This window comes from Belonocnema kinseyi, chromosome 4 (genome assembly GCF_010883055.1).
Source record: "Belonocnema kinseyi isolate 2016_QV_RU_SX_M_011 chromosome 4, B_treatae_v1, whole genome shotgun sequence".
In the NCBI taxonomy this organism is placed as follows: Eukaryota; Metazoa; Arthropoda; class Insecta; order Hymenoptera; family Cynipidae; genus Belonocnema; species Belonocnema kinseyi.
The window spans coordinates 106851701-106876311 of record NC_046660.1 but is presented as its reverse complement, the minus strand read 5'-3'; the positions used below and the strand labels follow the sequence as shown (position 1 = coordinate 106876311).

Sequence of the window (24611 nt, the reverse complement as noted above, 5' to 3'; positions counted from 1 at the left end):
AGTTCGTTTTTCAGTTAAAAAAATTAATTTTGCACCAAAAATAATTACGAATTTTCAACCAAAAATGTCAATCTGAAACTGGAATAGATGAATTTTCAACAAAAAAGATCAATTTTCCATAAAAAAATAGGAATTTTAACCCAAATAATTCAATTTTCAACTAAAAGTGGAATAGTTGATTTTTTCAGTGTAAAAAAATTAATTTTTTACCATAAATAACGAATTTTCAACCAAAATTATCAATCTGAAACTGTAGATGAATTATTAACAAAAAAGATCAATTTTCTATAAAAAATACGAATTTTTCACAACATAATGTATTTTTCTACTAAAAATATATAATTTTCAACTAAAAATGAAATAGTTGTTTTTTCAGTTAAAAAAATTAATTTTCCACCAAAAATAGTAACGAATTTTCAAACAAAGTGATGAGTCTGGAACTGGAATAGATGAATTTTCAATTAAAAAGATAGAATTTCAACAATATACACACACTATAAAAAAAAACAATTTTCAATGAATTTTGAAACAATTTGAAACAATGATTTTTAAACCATAAAGATGAATCTTCAACTGGAATAGATGAAATTTCCATAAAAACTGGATTAGTTATATTTTTAGTAAAAAAAATTAAGCCACCAAAAAAAATTTTCAACAAAATAGTTCAATTTCCAACTGGAATAAATTAATTTTCAGTTCGAAAAATTGATTTAAACCATAAGTTAAGTTTGCAGCCGAAGGCGTGAATCTTCAATTAAAATGATAAATTATCGAGAAAAAAATTATTTTTAACAAATATATTCATATTATATTAAATGTGTTTTTTCATTGAGTAGTTTTGAATAATAATAATAATTTCCAAAAAACTCCCTCACAATTCCAGGTAAATAAAAATTCCAACTTTTCTGGGCGACTAGACACCCATATCCCACCAAATCTTTCGAAATTCTTGCTTCTTTTAATCTCTTAAAATCATTCAAATGGCGATTTTTTTTAAATTCCCAAAAATACCTTAGAATCTTTTAGAATAACTCGAGGTCCCTCAATTGTCGTGAATAAATTCTTTAAAATTCATTAAAATAAACTATTGAGAACCTTCAACCTCTTTAAAATTACTGAAGTCCTCGGTAATTTTATTAAATTCATTGTACATCCTCTAAAATACCTTGAAAATTTTTTCAATATCTTAAAATCTTATAAATCCTATGAAATCCTCGGAAATTTAAAAACATTATTTGAAACCGCGTGGAATTTTGGAAATATTACGAAAACCTCTTAAAATATTTTACAATCTCTTCCTAATTTTTGAAATTCTTTAAAAAGGTTTAAAGCTTTAAAAATTACTTAAAATAATGACAATCCTACGAGTTCTCTTGAAAGATGTTGATATCCCTTCCAATACTTTTAATCCCTGGATATCTTTTACTGTACCTTTGTACGACACCCTTAATTAATTAAATAAATGAGTAAAATTGATGATTCAAAGTCGTAAGCTTTTCATCTACAATTTATTTTATACATTTTTTTTAAATCAGAACTATGCGTATGTACAATAATTATACTGCATTTCTCAACAAGGACGTTAAGTGTGCTCAAGTGAACATTCTCAAGGCGCAAGAATTCCTGATGAAATTCCTTCTCGATTTTCCATTCACAATTCCACGATTTGATCTTTCACAAATTACGCAAGCACCATCCGAGAATATGACTAAAGACTACACAAATACTCTCAAATCACAACGAACAATATTCAACGTCTGGAAACGAACAAGTCACAGTTATATTTTTTATAAAATAGTAAGTTCTTCACAATTTATCTTGCGATATCTTGAATTCTTCGAACAATCCATAAAACCTCACGCACAAATAATTATTAATAAACGGATATACTTTCGGGATAGTTTTATCAGACCTGCTTGCCTAATAAGGGTATGCGTTACTAATGCGAGGCTTGCAATCTTTTCAAATAAAAGAAAAATTAGAAATTGAATTTCAAAATTTTCTTTATCATGCCATTACTTCAGAAGCTCAAGATAAAATAAATTCGCATTTTGCGCTTCGGAAGCGGAAGTTAAAATAGAGTAAAATCGCTTTCACAAGAAATAACATGATTTGATTTTGCTTTAAAATAATTAAAACTACTTGTAGAGCGGGGAATGTTCCAGCGAGAAGTACGCAGTGAGATTAGATGCGCTTAATCAGCGAATTTGCGATTCGGGTTGCGACCGAAGAGAGCGCAACGGATTTCCGAAACCAGTTGCTGAGCAATCAGCTCTAATCTTGATTCAAGTGTGTTGCAGATCTTTATGCGTCCTGTAAAGATAAAATTCATTTGTCAAAACCTAAATAACGTAAATATATAAAAATATCGATTATTTATCATTTAAGTTAGAACAAAGACTTTTAAAATAAAAAAAATGGCTAAACAGTATTACCTCTGTGAGAAATGAGCTCGACACCTCCGCAGCTTTCAGCAGGTAGAAAATTGTCAGAATCGATCTTCAGAATAGTTTCTTTTTTGCAAACGTTTTTGTATGTGTCTTGCACGGAATCGAATATTGATTCCACGAGAGCCTGATCGATTTGTCGCACCCGAATCACAACATTGGGTTCCATGAGCTGAAAGATTAAATATATTTAATAAGTGATATACGTTGAGACAAAATAATTTAATAAGAGCAGAAGCGGGCCTAAAATCTGCGCAATTTTTTGACAAATATTTCCACGATTTCCAGGGATTTCAACAGATTTTAAGTAATTTAAAAATATTGCAAGCATTTCAAATGCTTTCAACGGAATGCACACGATGTACAGGGATTTTAAGTCTTTCAAGGAATGTCCCAAGATTTTTAAACGCTTTAAGGTAGTTGTTGTGCCAAAAGTCCGATATCCGAAAAAATTGTTTTTATATGATTTTTAGAATCAGAATATTATAACTAAAGTTTAAAAAAAGTTTTAATTAAAAAAAATGTATTTTTAAACGAAATAGATCATCTTTCTTATTGAAAACTCTTAGTTGACAATTAATCTGTTTTGATTGAGGATGCAACTATTTTGTGGGAAATTCTTCTTAATTAAGTGAAAAATTTAATTTTTTGAGAAATCATGTATTAGTTTATCTAAAAATTTAAACCTTTATGTTGAAATTTTTTTTTTTTTATTATTATTAATTTTTCAAACTTAAAATTTAAATGTTCTAGTTGAAAGATTAATGATTTTACTCCAAAAATGATATCCCCGTTTGAAGTTCAAATATTCTAGTCATTCCAAATTAAAATCATTATTTTTTATGAAAAATGTTAAAATTCACACCAAAAACTTCTATGGCTCTAAATCGTAAGAATACTTTTTTTTAAAGAAAAAATTGTTTAAACAAATAATTATATTTTAATATTATTTAGTTATTTTTAAAATTGGAAACAGTAGAGTTATACAGAATGTTTTATCGGGAAAAATAAGCCATCATTTATTAAAATGCAATTGCAAAAGACATGGTTCAATTTAAACGTTTTTTTAAAAATGAATTTGAATATTTTTCATACAAAATAATGTTTTTTATATGAAAAGACATCAGTTACAATATTTCAATTCTTAAAATCACAGAAAAACTAATTTTGTCAGATACCTAACTTTTGGCACGTTTCACAAGATTTAATATATGGATTTAATATTATTTAAAAGATTTCAACGCATTTTACGTGATTTAAATCAATTTTTGGGATTGCGAATAATTTTCTAAACTTTAAGGATTTCATATAGGACTGAAAAGGTTTAGAGGATTTTTACGAGATTTCAATTGATATACAAAATTTCTAAAAATTTTATAATATTTCTATAGATGGCAATGCATTTCTTAAAAATCCAGGGATTTCGTTGTTCTAAAGTTTTTCAAATATTTTAGAATATATAAAAGTTCCATGAGGTTTCAAATAATTTCCTTAAGAATATTTCAAGGAATTTCGACGTTTTAAGTAATTTTCAAATATTTCAAGACATTTTCGAAGATTCTAAAGAATTTTAAAGATATTAGGACATTTTCAAATATTTCACAAAATTTATATTTTTATGGATTTTGAGGAATTTTAAAGGATTTCAAAAGAATCCAAGGAAAATAAAAAAAATGTAGAGGATTTAAAGGATTTTATAAGATGTCTGACTATTTCAATGATTTTAAGGAAATTTAAAATCTCTAAGGTATTTTAATGAATCTTCCAGGGTTTTAGGAAATATCATAATATTTTATAGAATCTCACGGGTTTTTAAAAGGATTTTATAATATTTTGACGTATTTTCAGGGCGTCTAAAGAGTTTAGATATACTTTTGTAAATTGGCAAATATTTATTTACACCTGCCAAACATATCTTCAATCACATACTAATGTGGTAAATATTAATCGATAAAATGAGCTAGGATGAATTAATTTTTGACGTCAATTTGTCAGCTTTTTAAATAAAGTATGGAAAAAATAGCGAAAATTTAAATGTTTTCTTAAAATTAAATCGAATATTTTTTATGTTTCTTAATGTAATTTCAAAGGTACATTCTTATAGAATCAAACTAACTTCTCAACAATATTGTGAATATTTTTGCTTGCATAGTGCAACACATTCAAGATTGAAACAGAAATGTTGGAAAAATTTGAATATTGTTTCTAATGACATAAATATTATTTGTAAAATAAATCAAATGAGTAATCATGATTATATGGTGTCGTGTTCCTATCAAAATTTTTGAAAAAATATGGGTAATTTCGAAAAACTTGACCATTTTAGAGAATGAGATTTTCGAAAACAAACAAAATTTCAGACCGCATAAAATATACTTTTTTAATTAAGGTAACCCAAGAGAGTAAGAAAATATAAAACGAAGAGATCAAGGAATGTAATTGATATGGATATAAATTTTACACGCTTCAAAGGTCGCATGACAGGAAATGTAGCTATGAAGCAAAACATTTTAAATATGGAAAAAATTACTATTTTAACGAGTAATTTGATTTTGACTTCAGCTTTTCAAAACATCCTCTCATTTTATAGTATGATAAAATAATATATAGCGGCACTGGATATTCCAATATAAATTATAAAAGTAAAAATGATCTATTATTTTTAAAGTTCTTTTAAATTTGTTACCACTATTTATTTTTGTCCTGACAAGTTATACATTTAGTAAAAAATATTCCTCAAAATGTGTGAATGAACTGCTACAAAATTTGCCATTTTTTTTTATTTCAAAACTTTCCGCATAACTTTTACAGCATTGTATTTCTGAAATTTCATATACTAAAAGAAAAAGTAATGTTTTGGCTCATTTTTAATATGTTTAAACATAAAATTCATAACTTTATTAGCGATTTTATTCGATAAATTATTAATATTTTAATGTCCCGCATTTGGACATTTTTTTGGCGAAGTTGCCTAAACCGGGATCAGCTGTCGCTGACCATCTTAGTTTCAGACACTTGAACGTGAGTTGCGAAATAGCGTTTCCATTACTGAGACGGTCACTTTCGCCGTGTTTTTAATTAAATGTTGCAGTATTATTTTGGTAATATATAACAAATATGGTTTATAAAACACAACCTGGCCGTTTAATTGAATATTTATTCTAAAAAAGTTCTTCACGGTAGTTTATTGAAACCTCCAATTCTAACCTCAAAGTTTCTCAACTGCTTAGGTAAGTAATGTAATATAGTATCTAATAAATTTAATTTTTCAACAAAAATTAGTAACTATGAATTAAAATTCAATATTATAGATCTAAATGAAATATTAATAATATTAATATTATCGATTTACTTTTTAAGATAAATTAAGTAAATGAACTTTCCTGTTGAAAATTTATATTTTCAAATTAAAAATATAGCTATTTTAAAGAAAACTCATCTTTTTTACTTGAAAATTCAACAGTTTGGTAAAAAAAATATTTATTTATTGACTGAAAAATCTTTTTTGATCAACATTTGAAATATTTTCTTGAAAATTCGCCTTTTTGGTTGGATAACGTATCTTTTTAATTATAAATTTCATCTTTCTTGAACAAAAATGCAACTGTGGTTAAAAATTACTCTGTTTAGGTTGAAGTATTAGCAGTTTGATTGGAAATTCTTCTTTTTTTTTAATAATTCGTCTGCTTTCAATATGTAATTAAAATCTTTTTTGGTTAACCTAATACTTCAATTTTCTAAAAATTCTTGAATTTTTAAATAAAAAAGACTAATTTTCTAGCAAAAAAGATGAATTCTTATCAAGAAATATAATAGTTGACATTTCAAATGAAAAATATTTTAATTATAAATAAAACATGACATGATTTTTTAAATAAATAAGATTTTTGATTAAAAAAGGAAAAATATTTGAAGCAAATTTATGAATTTTCTACCAAAATAATATCATTTTTAACAAAACAGTTGGATTTTTCTCAAAGAAAAATATAAATTATAATTAAAATTACAAATTTTCGAACCAAAAAGACGGACTTTCAACAAAATAGTTAAAATATTAATCAAGACAGATTTATCAGTCAATAAAATTTTCAACCGAATAATAAAATTCGCAACCAAAAAATAATTTTAATTGTTTTAATACATTTTTCAATTTATGTATTAACTTGAATTAAGACGAATTCTAATCCAGAATTTACTGCCAAGCAGTTTAATTTGCAAGTAAATCGATAATATTAGTCTATAATATTAAATTTTAATGCATACTTACTAATTTTATTAAGAAATTGCATTTTTGAGTTATTATTAAACTACTTACATAAGCAGTTGGCAAAATTTGAGGTCAGAAGTAGAGGTTTCAATAAACTACTTTAAACAACTTTTTGGAATAAATAATTAAACGCTCACCACAATCCATTCTTGCTTTTTAACGTATTCGGCAATAAATTATAAGTAAATTGAGCCATTTTATTTTGATAAACAACATTGGATTTTCCTTGTCCCTGTATTGGCTTCTTTGGTGTACCACTTAAGGATATGTTCCAAAATTCGTGTCCCACTAATGGGCGATCTGACTAGCTTTAAAAATATCGATTTATATTAATTTACTATAAAATTACTAATGTATTTTTAGTTCTAATCGATCAAATAATGTCTTAGCCACTTATTATAACGGCCTTTGTACCAAAAATTCCAATTTCGCATTTTAAAATTGTGTTTACCTGGGTTAGCTTATCCTAACTTTCCCAGTAATGGTCAGTTTACCTCATTAGTTATTTGGAATCAACATAAATAGAGTTTTAACTATACTAAAATATTCGTAAGCATAAAATTAACCATTTTATCGTGCATTATATATAGTTCGAATCATTATTTTTTTAGTTTCAACCTAAAATGACTGGAAAAGGTTGAGCTAAAAAATGTAGCCGAGTAAATCGACCAGGAATGTTCACAATTTCACAAGTTTGGACAATTGACTTTCGGTTACGATTAATAATCGAATGTTAGATACAAACAAATTATTTCATTGCTAAAAAATATAAATTTAGTGTGACGGTATCGCACTATGACAGACGATTCTTAGCCGAAACTTCTATAAGAAATAGAATTTTTTCCCATAAAAAGAATAATTAACAAAAGTAATTTCAAGAAATAATGATACTGCAGAAAAGAAAAAAATTATTAAAACACTAAAATTTGAAGGAAAATTAAAATAATGTTTGCTTGTTACTACATTTTTACAGAAATTTCTATGAAATAAACACTTTTTCAGAAAAATTATGGTTATCTAGTTCTGTACTGCCATCCTTAAAGGGATATATCTCTGTGAAGTTCAAATATTAAAAAAAACAACAAAAAAACAGCGCAAATAATTTTTGAAAATTTTGTATTTTAAATGTATGAAAGGTACGCGAAAAGATATATTACGTAATTTTTATTTATAAATTATTAAAGAAATCGTTAAGATTTTAAAACACTACGAAATTGTGCTTGCATGAAAATATTGTACTGAGCTAATTAAAAAAAATTATTATTTAAAGAAAAAGTGGGAAATAACTGGGATTGGATGCCGTAAACTTCTTGGCAATCATGCATGTATATATGCTTTTGATTTTTATTATTATTTTCTTGCAGAAACGATGACCTCAAAATTCTCCAACTTTTTTGTTCCAACGTTGTTAAATGTTTATTATATTAAATTGTATTTAAATGTTAAGAAAACACTGAAATTTGCAACATTTTTGCAATATCTTCTTTACAAATTTACAAAATGCCTTCATCCTCGCTCATTTCATATAGAATTCCGATAGTTTTGAAATTTGAATTCATTTGAGAGCCAAAATTATGACTCATGCAATCAACATTAAAAAAACTTAAGATCGGTAGTGTGTAGAAAACTTATATGCGTACATATAACCCTGATTGTAAATATATGAAATAATAATTCCAAGATTTAAAGGGTTAATTTAGAAAATATAAGAAACTTCACCTGGTAAAGTCCTTGAATAATTAAAAGCTTCAAAATCTCGGCGTATCGAGATGAGTTTTGGGTGACTTCGCCCAGCCTTTTCCTAGCTTCATCGAGGACGTTCCTGACGTGATCTTCACGGACCTTGAGAACTTTCAACCTAGCCTGGTTCAGCATGTTTGAAGATTGACTGTTAAAACAGAAAAAAATGAATTAACGTTAGGATCTGATAAATTGATGTATTTTAAAAGAGTTGACGATAAAAAATAGTTTTTAATACGTACATCTTCTTTTGGAGCTCGACTTGCTTTTCTTTCTTCTCGTAGTACTCCATAATCTTAAGACGTTGCTGCTGAACCAAACGTCCCTTTTCGATGTTGAATTCTTCTTCCGCTTTAGCATCTATTTCTTCTGCTTTCTCATTGGCTTCTTGTTCGATGAAGGCCATCATATGTTTGATCTAAATTTCAAAAAATAGTGCATCGTCTCAAATTATACGATCATCACACCTATCTCAGATATTCTCAGTAACATTTCCTGATTTAATAAAAAAAACTTGACTTATTGCTTTCTCATAGAGGGAGGTTTGCAATCACCTAAACTTTAAAATATAATTTTTTGACATATTTCGGTATAATTCGACCCCAGGAGTTTGAAAATACAATTTTTTTTTAATGTCCGAGTGTATAAGTTGTTTCTGTACACCATATCTCGAAAAATAAAAGAACTATGATTATGAAATTTTGATGAATTGTAGCTCCGTCGGATAGGATATTTTGTGTTTAGAGATTAAAAAAAGAATTTTACCTTGTTCAAATGAGAAAAACTTTTTTGATATTCAAAATACGACCAGTATCCATTTATGAAGTTTTATGAAGTATGTTTGAAGTCTGTATGAATTTTTATTTATGAAGTCTGAAATTTTTGTTCACGTCTTCGAGGCAAGTCGAATGACCTATTGAGTAACCTTCTATGACCTCTTATTATCTAGCAATACCGATTTATAAATTTAAAAAATATATTTTTTATCTTGGTGATATGGTGTAAACTTTTCTTAAATTGAGAATAGAACAATAATGCATTTGATTTACTTGTTCGCTTCTTTAAGACACATCGATTGTCCAAATTGAGAACCTTTCGTAATCTACAAATATTGTCTTTAAAATTGTTAACAAAACTATTTTTTCCGTTCATAACAGGATTTTGTGTGATATTGGAAATATAACAGTACTGCTTTTGATCAACCAATAGCTTCTTAGAAAGTTTCAAAAAAAGTTACATTTATTCTATGAAGAAAACTTTGGTTCTAATTTGGAATATAACACTACCACAAGTTAAAACATTGTTCAGTGTGCAACATAAATACAACGATTTACATTTTGGTGGTCCCTCTGATTTTCTGAAAATAAGATTTTCGTTAAGACAGAAACATAAGCTTGAAAAATATTGAAAGTATCAATTTTTTTCTTTTGTCGAATGGAATATAATAACGGATAACGTGATAATTTTTTAACATTAATTTTAGAAGTATGAAAGTTGGAAAGTCCTGAAATGAAAAAAGACCAATTATACATTTGAAAAATCATTTTGTAGTTTTTGAAATACAATATTTCGTCAATGATCAAATAAAAAATCCTTCGAATTAGGAACTGTTGGAGAATTTTTCAATTACAGTCTAAATTTCAAACCCTTGAAGTTCATGTAGAAATATGGTTTAATTTAAAAATAAAAAAGGCACCACATTGAAAAGCGATTAAATACGAAAATAATGAAAAAATTAAGAATCATAAAGTGACTATATTTTATTGATATAAATCTTAGTACAACGTTTCAAACTTAAAATTTATTCGGAATTTTAAATCTGCGAATTAAAATGAATAGCTTTTTAACATTAAAGAAATAGAATTTAATAATTCGGTATCATAAATTTGAAAGAATTTCCTGAACAACTTAATTAGTTTATTTAATTCAATAAAGTAAAAATTCCATGGTAAATTGTGTATAATAAAATGGAAGTAACCTTTGATCAACTATACTTTAGTTCGCCAAACAAATTCCAGAAGTAATATATTCGAAATAAAAAAGGCACTGGAAAAATATTTTATAATTACTAGAAACCTATCAAAAATGCCCACCTAAAATTTCTTTAAAAAATTGTATCCCACTATGCATTTTTTCTGGATTATCGAAATAAAATTCTCAGCTTTTGAATATTTAAAAATATATTTAACGTATTGTCGCGTGAAACGTGAAACCAACTACTTTCACTGAAGAATTTTACAAACTGATAATTAACAAATTAATATGTACAAAATAAAAAATATTAATATAACAAGAAAAGAATTTTACTCACGGATTTTTGTGGCCAAATCGACATGATTTACAAATATTGTATGATTGGATTAATTTGAGGAAATTCTTGGCGCGCGAATGATCACGGAACGTTCGATTCGAGGTATGACAGTAAATATAATTTTATCTGTCTTTAGGAGAATCACAACACTCGAAGCGAGGTTCGTTGAGGGGTCACTCGATAAATACAAAATCCGTGACTACCTAATATTCAGTGGCAATATTGCTTGGAATATATTTGTTCGTACTGAAGTGCTCCGTTTCCAAATTAAAACCTTCAAAATCAGTGATGAATTATTTTGAAAAAAGAGAACTAAATTTGTGTTTATGCATTTTATCCTACAAAATTTTACAGCTTTTAGAGAAATCCATTTATTATTGCAATTCGAGTTTTGGAGACTTATAAAATCCACGGTTTAATAATCAAATTTTGACTTATTGTTCTAAATTTTCATATAAGTGGTGTTTTGAATACATAAGTAAGATGAGCGACACATTGACTTTTGGATATTTCAGTGGCGAAGATGAAGGTAAGAGAGTTCATTTATATAATTTTATTGGTATTTAAATTAAGAAAACTTTTAAGTCTTTTAAATATTTAGGAGTATTATTAAAATATAATCGACGGAAAAAGTGAACTTCCATATTGAATATTCATTAAAACAGAGAAACTAATGAAAATTTTTAAATAAAATTATAAAAAGATTAAATAAATTCTTTCATTTCAAATGCTTGAATAATAAACAAGGATAAGTAAAACGAGAGCAATACTATAGGTTTATAAATCAGCCCAGATTTAACAAATACCAATTCTTTCATACAGATTTTTCAGTATTCCTGACATCATGTGACAGTTGCCATATAGTTCTGTCTCTTAATGAGTATTTCGACATAGACTTCAGGTAAAATTATAAAATAAAGTCCTAAATCGTATAAAAATACTTAAAAATAGTTCGATGTAAAAAAATTACGTTAATTATTTAATTAAAAAGTAGAAATACGCAGACTTGTAATTCTGGGAACGGGAGTGAATTATCGATTAACACGTTATATAGTCTGCTGTCAAAATTGAAGAAAATACAACAGACGATCGATTTCAAATTCAAAGAACCCATAGATCGCTTGAAAATAATTTAAACATTGGCCAAAAGAGATGTAGAAGTGAAAAAGTACATTTGTAACAGAAAGGGTCAAAAGTAGTCAAAAAGCGTAAAATCTTGTTTACCTGTTTCTGGACATCTGCATCGCTGAGCGCCATGGTTTACGGCTTGTGTTGACAAGGTAAAAGTTTACCAAAATCCTCAAGAGGATTAGCTATTTCGTATAAATACAAAATCGAGAAGGAAACTGGAGTCAACGCCTATGGAGCACAACCAATTTTCTGCAGGTCTGATGATGGTCATATGACTGGTGCGCGCGCACCTCTCGCCCAAAAAATAACACTTGTCAAAATAGTTACTGAGAAACCTCTCAAACAAGAATTAAAGCCCTCCAGGAATTCTTTAAAACTATTTTTATTACCATTAGCTGAAAAAAGACAACTTCTGACATTTAATTTTGTTTGAGGTTATAATAAACTGCTGAGTTGAATCAAGTTGTAGAGTTTAAAACACACGTACTTGAAAATATGAAACATTAAAATCGTGGGAGTATTCTCGAGAAAATACCTAATAATATATATTCTATCTATTTTAACAAATTATTTAATAGGAAATTCAATTATATAGCCGTAATTTAATTAATGTTGAGTCTAAACATTTAAAAAAAATCAAGAAAAGCATAATTACGGCGCGTACAAATTGGGTTCCCTCTGCTCGGGTAGGTTCCCTTGACTTGTCAAACTCGTCCAACATCATGATATTTTAGTGCTTAATATAATAATTTCCAGCAAAAAAGTGTAGTTTCAAAAATACCGCCAGACGTCTCGAAACAACTTTAGTCACGCAACATCACATTTCGCTAGGAATTACGGCGTGGCTCATGAATGGATTCAAGTGAAATTTAGGTGAAATGAAGTGAACCGAAGCACATTCTATTACGAAAAATTGGAGTCAAAAGTGAATTTAAGGTAATTCAACTAATAAAATCTATCAGTAAGAGCATATTATATAGTGTAAATTAGAATGAAGACATAATGAATGTCAGAACGAATTCAAGCAAAATTCGCAATTGAATCTCAAGTCAACTCTCAACTATTTATATATTTGTTCCATTTTAAAAGAAAAACTAAGTTTTTTTTCCCACATCAGTCGAAAGTTAAAATTATGGGGTTTTAAAAAACTACAATCGTTTAAAATTATTCAAGTTTCAGCTTTTTCGGATTTAAATAGTGTTGTAAGAAGATTTCATATATTAAGGCGGGAAAATTTTTAATATTTAAAAAATGTCATAGAATATTAAATTTAAACAGCTATTTCTGTATTAATATATATTATTAATAATATTAACGTTAATTTCATGTCATATAAATATTAATATAAATTAATACAAGTATTGAATCCTAAATAAATAAGATTTGAAAGTGTGTAGTAGATCTTTTGTTGTTTTTGAGGATCTTTTTTCAATTTACAATATGAACATTTTATGTTGGTTCTTCAAATTTGGTCGTTGGATTCTTGGTTTTATTTTCAGGAATTCTGTATATTAATTAAATTTATTTTCTAAGCCAAATTTCCAGTTTTGCATGCTAAAATTGTTTTTACGCTATTAAAAAAAAATCAAAATTCCTATTTATTTATCGTAAGCTTCATAATCCTTAGTCATTTTTCATAGACATAATTTTTCTCATTTTTTCACTTATATACGAGCTGAATTAATAAAACCCAATTAGAAAATCCAACCTTTTTTTCCTTCAAAGTTCATTCTGTTTGAATAAAAAGTTCATTATTATCTTTTTGAACAAGCATTAATCTTTTTTGCTTAAAAATTTAATTATTTGATAAAAAATATAATTATTTTGTTGAAAATTCCACAATCTTCTTTGTTGAAAATTCAACTGCCTTGGAGAAAGTTCGTCTTTTTGATTGGAAAATTCAAATATTTGGTTAAAAGATGAAATACTTTGTTTAAAAATAATTTTTTTATTTAAAAATGTTTCTATTGTGCTTAAACATTCATTTTTACTGCAAATTTTATTATGCGCGTTAAAGATTCATAATATAAGTTGAAAGTTCATCTTTTTGCTTCTAAATATATCTATTTTGATCAACATTGGATTTTTTTTACTGAAAATTTAATTATTCCAGTTGCAGATTCATCACAGAAGTTGAAAATTTATCTCCTTGTTTGAAAATATTTATATTGTTTGTTGAAAAGTTGTATTTTGTAGAGCACAATTATTCTTCTTGGCAGAATATTCATTTATTTATTTAAAAATTCAACTATTTGGTTGAAAAAATAACATTTTTATTAAAAATTCATATTTTTGTGTAAAGAATTCGACTGGTTTGTATAAAATTCCTCTTTTTGGCTGAAAATGCAGCTGTTTGGTACTCTGTAAATTTGAGTCAGTAAAATTGCTTATTAATGTCATAGCTAAAATCACTTCAATCAAAATCAATAAAATCGCTTCCACTTGTTGAAATTAGTACAAATTTTAACTGAATCAAGTCTACAGATTTGAAAATTAATCTGTTTTGGTTGAAAACTTTCCTTTTTGGTTGAATTCAAGTCTTTTTGACTTAAAATAAAAATCTTTGTTGTTTAAGTATCAGCTACTATATTTTTTGTTAAAAATTGACGAACTACTATGTTGATTTGTTTAAAAGATTTATTATTTTAGTAAAAAATTCATCTCTTCAGTGGATAATGTAACTATTTTATTAATAATTCAACTATTTGGTTGAACAATCGTCTTTTTGTATAAAAATTAATATTTTGGGTTGAAAATTCGACCATAATATTTGGTAAAAAAATTCATATATATTTAATTTGAAGGGCAATATTTTTACTTAAAATATTAGGAATTAAAATTGAATTTAAAATGCTGTGAAACTTTCGAACGTTTTTGAAACTTTGTTCTAAAATGAACCGTTTAATTCTTTCATGAAACTTTTAATGTTTCAGTGAATCGTTTCACTGACTCATATCCCCAGATTAAAAATGTTGGAACTTACTTGAATTTTTAAGATCTTAACAAATCCAACAAATCTCAAATGAAATCGAATTTTTTAATTGCTGCTCTCATTCAGAAAATTGCTATTAAAACGATGAAATCGCCTGAAAAATAAAATTTGACAATAGAACTTTTCATCTTAAATACGGAAGTACTAGTAACGCCATGCCACTCCCTCCTAAGTTCTTCAAAAAACAATTTTTTAATCTAAGCAAAATTATGGAAAACTTCATTTCTCACATACTCGAATATTATTTTCTATTGTTCTATCTCCAATTTTTTCCACTCGGATCTAAATACATAGTTTTCGAAAGAACATAATCCGTAAATTTAATAACTAAAAGCGGCTTTCTTACTATTATCGCGTTTAGTCATTTACACAGTCTGTTTTTATATGCCCTCCGTTTATTTATATGAAACAAATACATCATTCGATTCTTTTATTTAAACATATCATTACATTTCGATGCAGACTGCACGAGTACCATTACCGGAACTTTGAAGCATTCGTCGCGCTTGCGCATCCGAAAATATTCTAGATGAAAAAGGTCTATTCAAATCTCCCACCATACCACAGCCGGTAAGGTTTTGAGTACGAAAATCCCTAGAATCTAGAGACATTACCCCCACCCTACAAGGAACATCCATGCTAGTCGCAAAAGAACAACCAATAACCAAACCAAGTGTTGGAAAAAGTGATTGTCCAAAACAAAACGCATCGCTTTGTAAAAATTTGTTCGGAACTTACAGTTAATGATGAATTCGATTGAATTCTATTGGCATTGATTTGCAGTTTGTACAGATAAAATAGGTAACGGTATTTTGGTATCTTAAAAATCTCGGGGTCCCGAATTGCTTGCACTATAACCTTTGTTTCCTTATGCCTGTCACTTGACCGTGGCCTGGGTAAATGTTGGAATCATCGTCTTCGGGAGTTTGTTTCCTCGATTTTCGACTTTTTGTGACCCATGTGACGTTGATTTTCTGTCAAACCTCAATCCCAAAATGTTTTTTCGCAAAACAAGTCGGAAACTGTAACGTTGGTTTTCCCCCCCACAAGCATTAGAAGCCAAGTAAGCTTTGTGTCAAAAAAGGATTCTGGTGGTGTGCAGTGCATGTTCAAAAGAAATTTTAAGTTCGGGAACACTCTTGGCCGGAATGCAGTAAGCATTATTTCTGTCTTTGTCTCTGTCGGAAAAGTCACGAATAGATCTAAAGTTATATTAAATGTTCCAGAAAACTCATAACCAATAAATTCTCAATCCCATGCCACTAGAAAATTGTATTTCAACTCATTTAAAAATGTGACTTTCTTTATTTCAAAATGCTACTTGTCTGATTTCTTGCTTAAATCTTGTATGTAAAATTAACCTCACATTTAGGTATATTGAAGACAACAGGCAATTTACACTGTTACCATGCACAGAATTACTCCTGAAGATGACGTTGGACAAATCTCGATCTGCTTAAAGTGTTTTTAATTCATCTGGTTTTTTGTGTGAACAGAAATATTGCGCAGTAACAAGTTTGTTTTTACACGAATCCACATTGATATTTGCATTCAATTGTAGTGTTTATTTAAAGTATTTCATAAACAGTGCGTTTATCTTGTTGGCTACAGTTGCGTTTTACAGTTGCCAACGTAAATTTTAAATATTTGCTGTCGAGTCATCTTTGTTATGATGTTAAATTAGTTTACTAATAATTTTTCAAAGATTTTAGTTAAAGGCGTAAATGCGGATGCAAAGGGAAGAACAAATTAGACATTCAAATTTAATCTTAAATATATCTTTTAATATTTTCCAGGAAACCATAAGTATCTTAATAAGTTGTGGAATGGTATATGAATTGTAAAACATGATCTTTGCAATTAAAACTCAATTCAAAATTCATTTTCCCAAATCTAAAAACCTTTTGAATGTTATGGCTCTTATTTTTGGATTCTGTAAAATTTAGTTTTAAAAGTGAAAATGTGTTTAGGAGTAAATGCTTTTTGAAGGAGATATTATTTTATATACATGATTGCTTTGTAATTCAATGAATTCAATTGCAGGACCGTAAATTTAAGGTACTTTTAATTTTTTTAAACAACTATTTTTCTTATGATTTGACAGAAAAAATTAAATTTTCTCATTTTTATAATATTTTATCCACTGATTTCAAAAAAGAAATAATATAAGATAGCAAAAATTTATTTTGTTAATGCACGTTTGCATATAAAGCCCTTCAATTTGGGCAATCTCCGAAGAAAATCGGACCAAAAGGAAAACAGCCAACATAGTCGTCTAAAAACAAATTTGCCTTTTAGGAAAAAAAATTTTACAAAATTTTGTACAAAAAAGTGCACACGCTATAATTAATAATATATGCTAGAGTAATAAATAGTGACCGAAATAACTCTGTTAATCAGGATGGCCATTGAAACAAGAAACTGGTAATATCGGGAAAGGTCAGTGAAGTTTTTTTCTACGATTATAATTTTTCGACGTTCGAAATCAAAATAATCAAATTTGAAATGTGTCAGTAATAAATTGTTAATTCCAAATGCTTCATTCTGACATTCTTTATTTTGAGCACGATTTTAAGTGCCCTCCATTAAAAAGTGTTTAGTTTCAAGCCTCGAAATTTAAGTTTTTGTAAATAATTTCCATTTTTCTGTTAACGTTTCGACTTTGAAAGTGTACAATTAACATTTCTTCATTGCGAGTTTGTCCAATTTTATTGCCTTAAATTAAAAATTGTAGTACAAAACTTCCACTTTAAAATGATATGTTTCAAATCCATAAACTTGAAATATTTACGGCCAGGAAAATTTTGTTGATACCTGAGAATTCTTTTTGTGTGATTGAAGTGGCCACCCGATTAATCATGTAGATATTCGGGTGAAGGATAAAGAAAATGTTCGGATACAATGATATAGGTAATATTTGGTAAATTGATGTATGTAGATTTTAATAGTAAATAGAGATGGGAGTAATTATTTTGTTAATTAATATAATCGAAAAGTGTATTGAATTGCCCCAGCAGGTATTTATAGTGGAGCCACCGGGCTATGGCCAACCTGAACTTTGAGCAGCCACCTCGGAGTATCGCAAACGCAAGCCTAGCTACACGTGGGGGTGGTGGGGGGGTCTTAAGCTCGACGACCCTCACGGGTCATGTCACGCCTACCTCGGGCATGTTCTCAGGCTCATCGGCAAGCACATCAAGTACACCAAACACCTCGGTTATTGGTCCCAACGTCTATCCTGGAGCCACCAGTTCTGGAGGCGTCCAGCCTGCCGGACATCAACCACAGCAACTTTCCCCTATGGGAAGTAGGGGACTCTTTGGCCAAAGGGCTTTCACTGACAGGCGTACAATGCCAGCTCTTGGGTCAGTTTTCTCACATTAATGCATATTAAATCCACCTTGAAGCCTAAATAGAATCCAGAGTGTCTATTGGAAAAAAAAAAACAGATTTTTCATTTGATTGTGCTAACATTAATATTAAAAGGAGAAAGAGTGAGCGGTTGGTTTGGTTGTCTTTTTGAGCTTTTTTTTCCTCTTTTTTTGAATTCAGAGAAATTTATGGTAAGCGAGAAGAATTCGGTGAATACGTTGTTATTTTCTTTTTAATTCCTAGTAAATTAAACAAAAATCAAATGAATTGAAAGGCATTCAAAAATATGTATGAAAAATGTTCAGTAACTTTGAAATGGGCTTAGAAAAATTTAAGGGAATTCAAAAGAATTTGATGAAATGCATAGGAATTCAAGGTGAGGTTAAAAGACTTCAGAATCAATTAAATACAACTTTAAAAAAATGAGAAATATACTTTGAATTAAGTAAAATTGAGTAAATTGAGAGGAATTTAAGTTAATTAAAAAAGTTCAGGAGAATCCCAAAGAATTTAAAATAATTAAGGAAAAAATAATAAGAATTCAGAGCGAATTGCAAAAAATATTGGAAAATCTCTTGAAATGTTTGAAACCTTACACAATCCCTCACTTCTTGTGAATAAATTCTTTCATATCTATTAAAATGTTACAAAATCCCGTGAAATTAAATAGAATCTGATGATACTTCCTGAAATAATGTACAATTTATTTAAATTTCTTGAGTGCTTTTAAAACCCCATAAAATCATTGAAAATCATTAAAGTCTTATAAAGTTCCTTTGAATCTGTTAAAATATATTATAACCTTACAGGTCCTGTAAAACCCTTCCATATCTTTCGAAATCCCAGGAAATTCTTTAAAACCGCATGCACGTTTTTTTTTTAAATCCCTTAAAATGATTAAAACCCTTGGAAATCCGTTGAAATTGTTTATCTCTTGAAAATGCCATCTTTTAAAATACCCTTAAATATTTTAAAGTATTTTAAATTCCTTCAGACTGTTGAAATAAATTTAAGAAGTTCTGAGAATCTTTTAAAATTTCCTAAATTATTTCAAATCCATTTAAAACTTATTTGTAATCTTTTAAAATAACCTAAAATATTAAATTTTTCAAAAGTAATTTTAAAGAATTGAGGCTAAATTGATAAGAATTCAGGGCAAATTCCACAAAAATAATTTCAAATTTCTTCAAATCTTAGAAACTCTCCGAAATACATCACTTCTCTTGAATAAATCCTTTAGAATCCACTAAAATATTATTACATTCTTGTGGAATTCTATGAAATCTAGGATATTCCCGGAAATCTTGGAAAATGTATTAAAATACCTTGAGATCTTTAAAATCCCTTGAAGTCATTGAAGCCTTCGAAAATCTGACCTAAGGCAAAAAAGTCTTTACCCTAAAATATTTCAAACGCCTTAAAATCCCTTTAAATTAATGAAATGGATGAAAAATTCCTTGACTATTATAAAATTCCCTAAAATATTTCGAATTAAAAGCTCTTGAAAATGCCTTAGAAGTTTTAAAAATATCCCTAAATCTTAAAAGTCCCTTCAAATGAATGAAATCTATTAAAAATTTCTCTGAATCTTTAAAAAATACCGTGAAATATTTCAAAAGAATTCAAGACAGTTCAGAAATATGCATAGATCTGGATTCAATAGTGATTAACCCATGAGTTAATTCATTAAAAGAAATGTAACCTGATTAAAAGTTATATAATGGGTTGCACATAGGGTAGCATAGGGATAAAATCTTGAAAATGGGGTACCTTAGGGACCTCAACTGAATATAGGGTACAATAGAGGATATTGGGACAGGTCTGTGAAGCCTAGAGATGGAATAGGTAATTTTCCAAAGTAATATATACAATTCTGAATTGGATTAAAGAATTTTCGAAAAAAAATTTAGGTTTGGAATAAGAAATTTTGTAAAAGAATGATAATTCGAGCTTGGAACAGGGAATTTTTCATTAGAGTTAAAATTCTGAGTTAGGGCGTAGCAATTTCAAAAAGACGCATTATTCTCAGACCGAAAATATAAAAACTTGACCGGGAATTTAAAGTCATTCATCAAGGAGACACTCTGGAATCGAATTTATAATAATACGAGCCGTATTCGACAAATGTCTGAACTTTTCTTCAACCAAAAATTTAAACTTCAGAGTTGTTAATGACCAAAGTGGCAACAATTGGACCTCCAATTTTTTCTGATCTTCAAATTACAGAAAGTTTAAATCATCAAATTGTGTGTTTTCTGAAAAATAATAAATCTCAATAAATAACTCTGATTTATATGAATAACTTTCAGGAAATGAAATTACAGTTTCTGTGTTGCAACTTCAACCCTTTTGAAGGTTCAGAAAGAAAAGTTCTCCCAAGTTCCCAAACTACAAAAAATTGATTTTAATTAAGTTGGCTTTATTCTATAGTACGATACATTAGTTGAAAAGTTTTAAGTATGTTTGAGGAGTATCTTCTTGTAATGAGTCGGCGATTCTTTCAGAAACTCTAATCCCATGGGTAGTATGGGCAGTTTTGGAATACCTCCAAGCCGCAGCTACGGATCTCAAGGAGCGATCAACAACTTCCATTCGGTATTTGGCAGCGGAGGTGGTGGGGACACCAGTACACCTCCACTTTTGGACCTCTCAGAATTTCCCTCATTGACCAACCGAGGTCAGGGCGATTCTATGCCTCAGCCTAGTCCCATGCCGGGAAAGCAACCTTATGGTTAGTTCCACGAGATTCCAGAAATCTAGCACAGAGTCACTTTTTGTCACACGAACTACGATCTGCGATTCACTGTATTTTTGAGAGATATCTCTCCACCACGTAAGGTGGAAATTTAAATTTCACAGTCTGTTTTACTTCTTTGTACATTTTGCTTTTAGCTGTTGATTTGAAAAAAAATATTTCACATTGCTCAAAGAATTTAATTTTGATTTGATATTTTCTTTTTGTACTTGGTTGACATGAGTGTAATTTTAATAATCCTATGCTGCCCATTATCCTTTCTTTTGAGCATGAATTATTCTTGAGTTCCTTTTGTTCCTTCGTAGTTAATTGTTGAGATTAGTAAATGTGAATGTGAAATAGTGCAAGCTTGTCCTTCTTATCTGTACAAGTCTACACGTGTATTTATTATTTCGAATCAATAACGATATAGTCAGTTTTTGAATCAACTCTTATTTGGATTTCAGTCGGTATGGTGAAGCAGCCAACGTGTGAATCGAGTGAATTTACGATGAGCTCGGAAGACTTCCCCGCTCTGCCCGGAACTCAAAGTAGGGAAGGACCTTCGCCTGGGGGTGGCGTGTCGGGAGAAAAGGGTATGAATGTTGGTCTTGGTCCCGAAATTAGTCAAGACGTACTGCAAGCCAACAGAACACCAGGTTTGGAAAAGTCGCTGGCGTCCAAAAGAGGGATCCAGACCTCTCCCGATGGTGATGATTTAATTTTTAATCGCTCTCCGCTCTAATGTCAAGTATATTTAATATTTTGACTGGTTTTTGTTTTTCAGGTAAAGTAACGAATATACCGTCGAGTATGGTCAAAGATCAATTCGGAATGGTGGGTCTTTTGACCTTTATTAGGGCAGCAGAAACGGATCAAAATCTCGTATCCCTAGCGTTAGGGCAGGATCTTACTGCGTTAGGACTTAATCTTAATTCTACGGAAAACCTCTATCAGAATTTTGGAGGACCTTGGGCAGAAACACCTTGTCGACCACAAGACATTGACTTTCACGTTCCACCAGAATATCTCATAAACGCTTCTATCAGGTATCTTTACATTTCAATGTCTAGTCATAAGTTTTTTGTCCCATTGTTGATAGAATTGTCGAATCTGATTGTGAGAAGTACAGTCAAACCTGGATTTATTGTCAATTTTGTGATTGTTGGCAACATAAAATCCAGACTCTCAGTCAGAGGCGTATGGTCCGTTTTCGGTGGATTTCATTGTGTAGAAAAAATATTTTGAAAATTGTTTTTCTAACAAGGAGACAAGGATAAAGGAAATATTGAACGGAAATGAGGAAGAAAAATTGCTGTTACACATTAAAACTTAAAATAAATGTGTCTCGCTTGTCTAAACAATTAAGAAGACAGCAGCATCCAAAAACACATGACTGTTTTCACCAAAACACCGCATCTCAACACTTCAAGTGGGAAGCAGGCACTTTTGCGTATATAGCGCATAATGCACATTGCGCAGTTTAATAACCAGACATACAAAGAAGTTATTTAACAGAAAATTACTTCCTTTTATAAATATTAGTGTTCACTATTCTCACGTCAACACTTGACACTTTGTGCTTCAAAACACTGCAGTCGGACTCCGATGTCTGAACATGAATGGAACTCTCTTTCTATCCAATCACCTGCTCTCACGCATCCCCACCGCGTTGCATCAGTTCTCGGAAACATTAAATCAGGGTTGCTACAAGATCTGGAAAACCTGAGATAGTCGTGGCGTTTTTAAAAAGTGTTTGACAAATCTGGAAAAGTCATGGAATTAAAAAAACGGGAAGTCGTGGAATTTTGAAAAAAATGACTGGAACTTTTTCAAAGTCTTAACGATTTAGTATTTTATAGCAAATTATATATTTGAAAATTGGAAAAGAAAACTTCAGGAAAAGGCAAATATAAGACAAAGTGTAAGAATTAAATGAAAAGAAATGGAAGATTCAATGGGAAAAGTAAAAAGATCTGGAAGATGTTGAAGAAATTCGTGAATTGATTAAATTTAGATAAATTTCAATATAGACAATTTTATTAGTTCTTGCGATCTTAAAGTTTTATTTTAACTTTGTTAAAATGTTGAGAATTTTTTTACATTACTATTATTTTTTAATGCATTCCTAATCTTAGCATAAATATCTCGACTCTAATTTTTCCTGAATTATAATTTGTTCCAATTCAATTTAATTGGCTGAATTAAAAAAAAGTAGACTTGGAATTTTTTCAAAGTTATACCTGGAAAAGTCATGGAATTTTGTGACCAGACTCTTGTAGCAATCCTGTAAATAGAGGGTCAATAAATCCAGGTTTGACTGTATATTAAGGTTTTAACATTTTTTTTTTTAATACAAATACTAAGCGTAAATCTAAAGGAACTTTAACAAGAAATATTTTTAAATTGAAAAACACCAAACGACGTAAAAATAACTACCGATGCTTCACATCTTCGAGTTTTTTAATTGTGCAGTATTCTTTTCTTCAGGGAGAAACTGGCTCCTGTTAAACTAAATCGGTATAAGGACGATCTCCTATTTTATATGTTTTATACGAATGTTGGAGATGTACTGCAACTCGCTGCAGCAGCAGAATTGTAAGTTTTTAATTCCAACTTATCATAATGTTGAAAATCAACAAGTTGATTCTGCCGTGTCCCTGGAATATTATACGCTTGTGTTTAGAGGCATAATTGTCTTAATTGCAGGGTTTTATTAAATATCAAAATAAAGTCGATTAAATATGAGCAAATGCTATCCGGTATGTTTTCAGAATTAGAAAATAAAGCTTTATTTCTCGTTTCCCATTATGGTTTCAGAGTTATAATCGCTTTTTAAATGTCCTGTGTGTTTGTCGTCCGCTAACAAAACTGTACTGTATAATTGATAATTGAAGATTATTGATTGTACTTCATACTTATAAAAACACTTTAATGGTAGGTTAATCCAGACTAAAAATATTGTTTAAAATTATAAAAATTATATTGCATAATCTTGTCATCCGGCAACACAAAAGTTTTGCAACGAGTTGCAATTCGTTTCAAAACCTAAAGTAATCGATTTTCCCCTTACAATTTAAAAATTATTTCTAAACATAATCCTAATAAATAAATATAAAAGTATGAAACTAATTGCTTCTTTATTACACCTAGAAAACAAACATGCAATTTTTCAAATGAATTATAAAATAAAAATGCGTAATATAATAATAAAATATGTGACAATATTTTTGATAATTGATCAAAATTGATATCTTAACTTCAAAATTGATATGTAATATTTTTCTACAATATACAAAATATCAAAATACTGCATTTTTGTTGAAAAACACTATTTTCCGACAAAAAATACTAACATAACCTTTTATTTTTCCAATATTGTAAATCGATACCTGCATGTGAAAAAAACCTCTCTTGGAATGGTCGCCTAAAACGACCACTCCAGCGATGGTCGTCTAAAAGAAACACTTCTTTTTTTTTGAGCAGATAGTTTTAATAATTAATACTCTCCGATTTCTTATATTATTTTCATATATTTTGAATTCACGGAATTCAAACAATTCATAAAATTTCCTTCTAATATGACCTCTAACTGTTAAAATTTGTGAATATTCTAT

The 24611-nt window shown here is 29.0% G+C and overlaps 2 protein-coding genes across 13 annotated transcripts in view; one reads left to right on the top strand and one right to left on the bottom strand.

The window, feature by feature from the left end:
* Positions 1–1489: 1489 nt before the first annotated feature.
* LOC117172169 (V-type proton ATPase subunit E) lies at positions 1490–12167 on the bottom strand. 2 transcript variants are annotated; one of them, XM_033359994.1, is made up of 5 exons: positions 11990–12167; positions 8697–8872; positions 8434–8602; positions 2436–2619; positions 1490–2313 (listed from the first exon to the last, which is right to left on the bottom strand). In XM_033359994.1, the coding sequence occupies exons 1-5, from the start codon at positions 12020–12022 to the stop codon at positions 2195–2197; spliced, it is 681 nt and encodes a 226-aa protein (XP_033215885.1). In that variant the 5' UTR covers positions 12023–12167; the 3' UTR covers positions 1490–2194. The 2 variants fall into 2 exon arrangements, with proteins under 2 accessions (XP_033215885.1, XP_033215886.1); XM_033359995.1 differs by lacking the exon at positions 11990–12167 and adding an exon at positions 10766–10889.
* The window catches only part of LOC117172167 (CCR4-NOT transcription complex subunit 2), a 16949-nt gene continuing 3290 nt past the window's right edge, over positions 10953–24611 (top strand). Inside the window, exons 1-8 of one of the 11 annotated variants that reach the window (XM_033359985.1) lie at positions 10953–11294; positions 11588–11666; positions 12653–12832; positions 17906–18253; positions 20765–20991; positions 21462–21704; positions 21782–22043; positions 23470–23592. In XM_033359985.1, the coding sequence (XP_033215876.1) occupies positions 17931–18253; positions 20765–20991; positions 21462–21704; positions 21782–22043; positions 23470–23592 (1178 nt within the window). In that variant the 5' untranslated portion in view covers positions 10953–11294; positions 11588–11666; positions 12653–12832; positions 17906–17930. Of the gene's footprint in view, positions 11295–11587; positions 11667–12652; positions 12833–15522; positions 15690–15721; positions 16042–16114; positions 16183–16260; positions 16404–17902; positions 18254–20764; positions 20992–21461; positions 21705–21781; positions 22044–23469; positions 23593–24611 lie in introns of those variants that run through there. The other 10 variants (XM_033359986.1, XM_033359990.1, XM_033359988.1 and 7 more) reach the window with 10 other exon arrangements.

Coding starts and splice junctions, on each gene's coding strand:
- LOC117172169 (XM_033359994.1), bottom strand. CDS start 12,022: ATGGCGCTCAGCGATGCAGATGTCCAGAAACAG. Junction 2,620..8,433: donor TTATTCAAGGACTTTACCAG/GTGAAGTTTCTT, acceptor TTAATCTTTCAG/CTCATGGAACCCAATGTTGT. Junction 2,314..2,435: donor CGAGCTCATTTCTCACAGAG/GTAATACTGTTT, acceptor TTATCTTTACAG/GACGCATAAAGATCTGCAAC.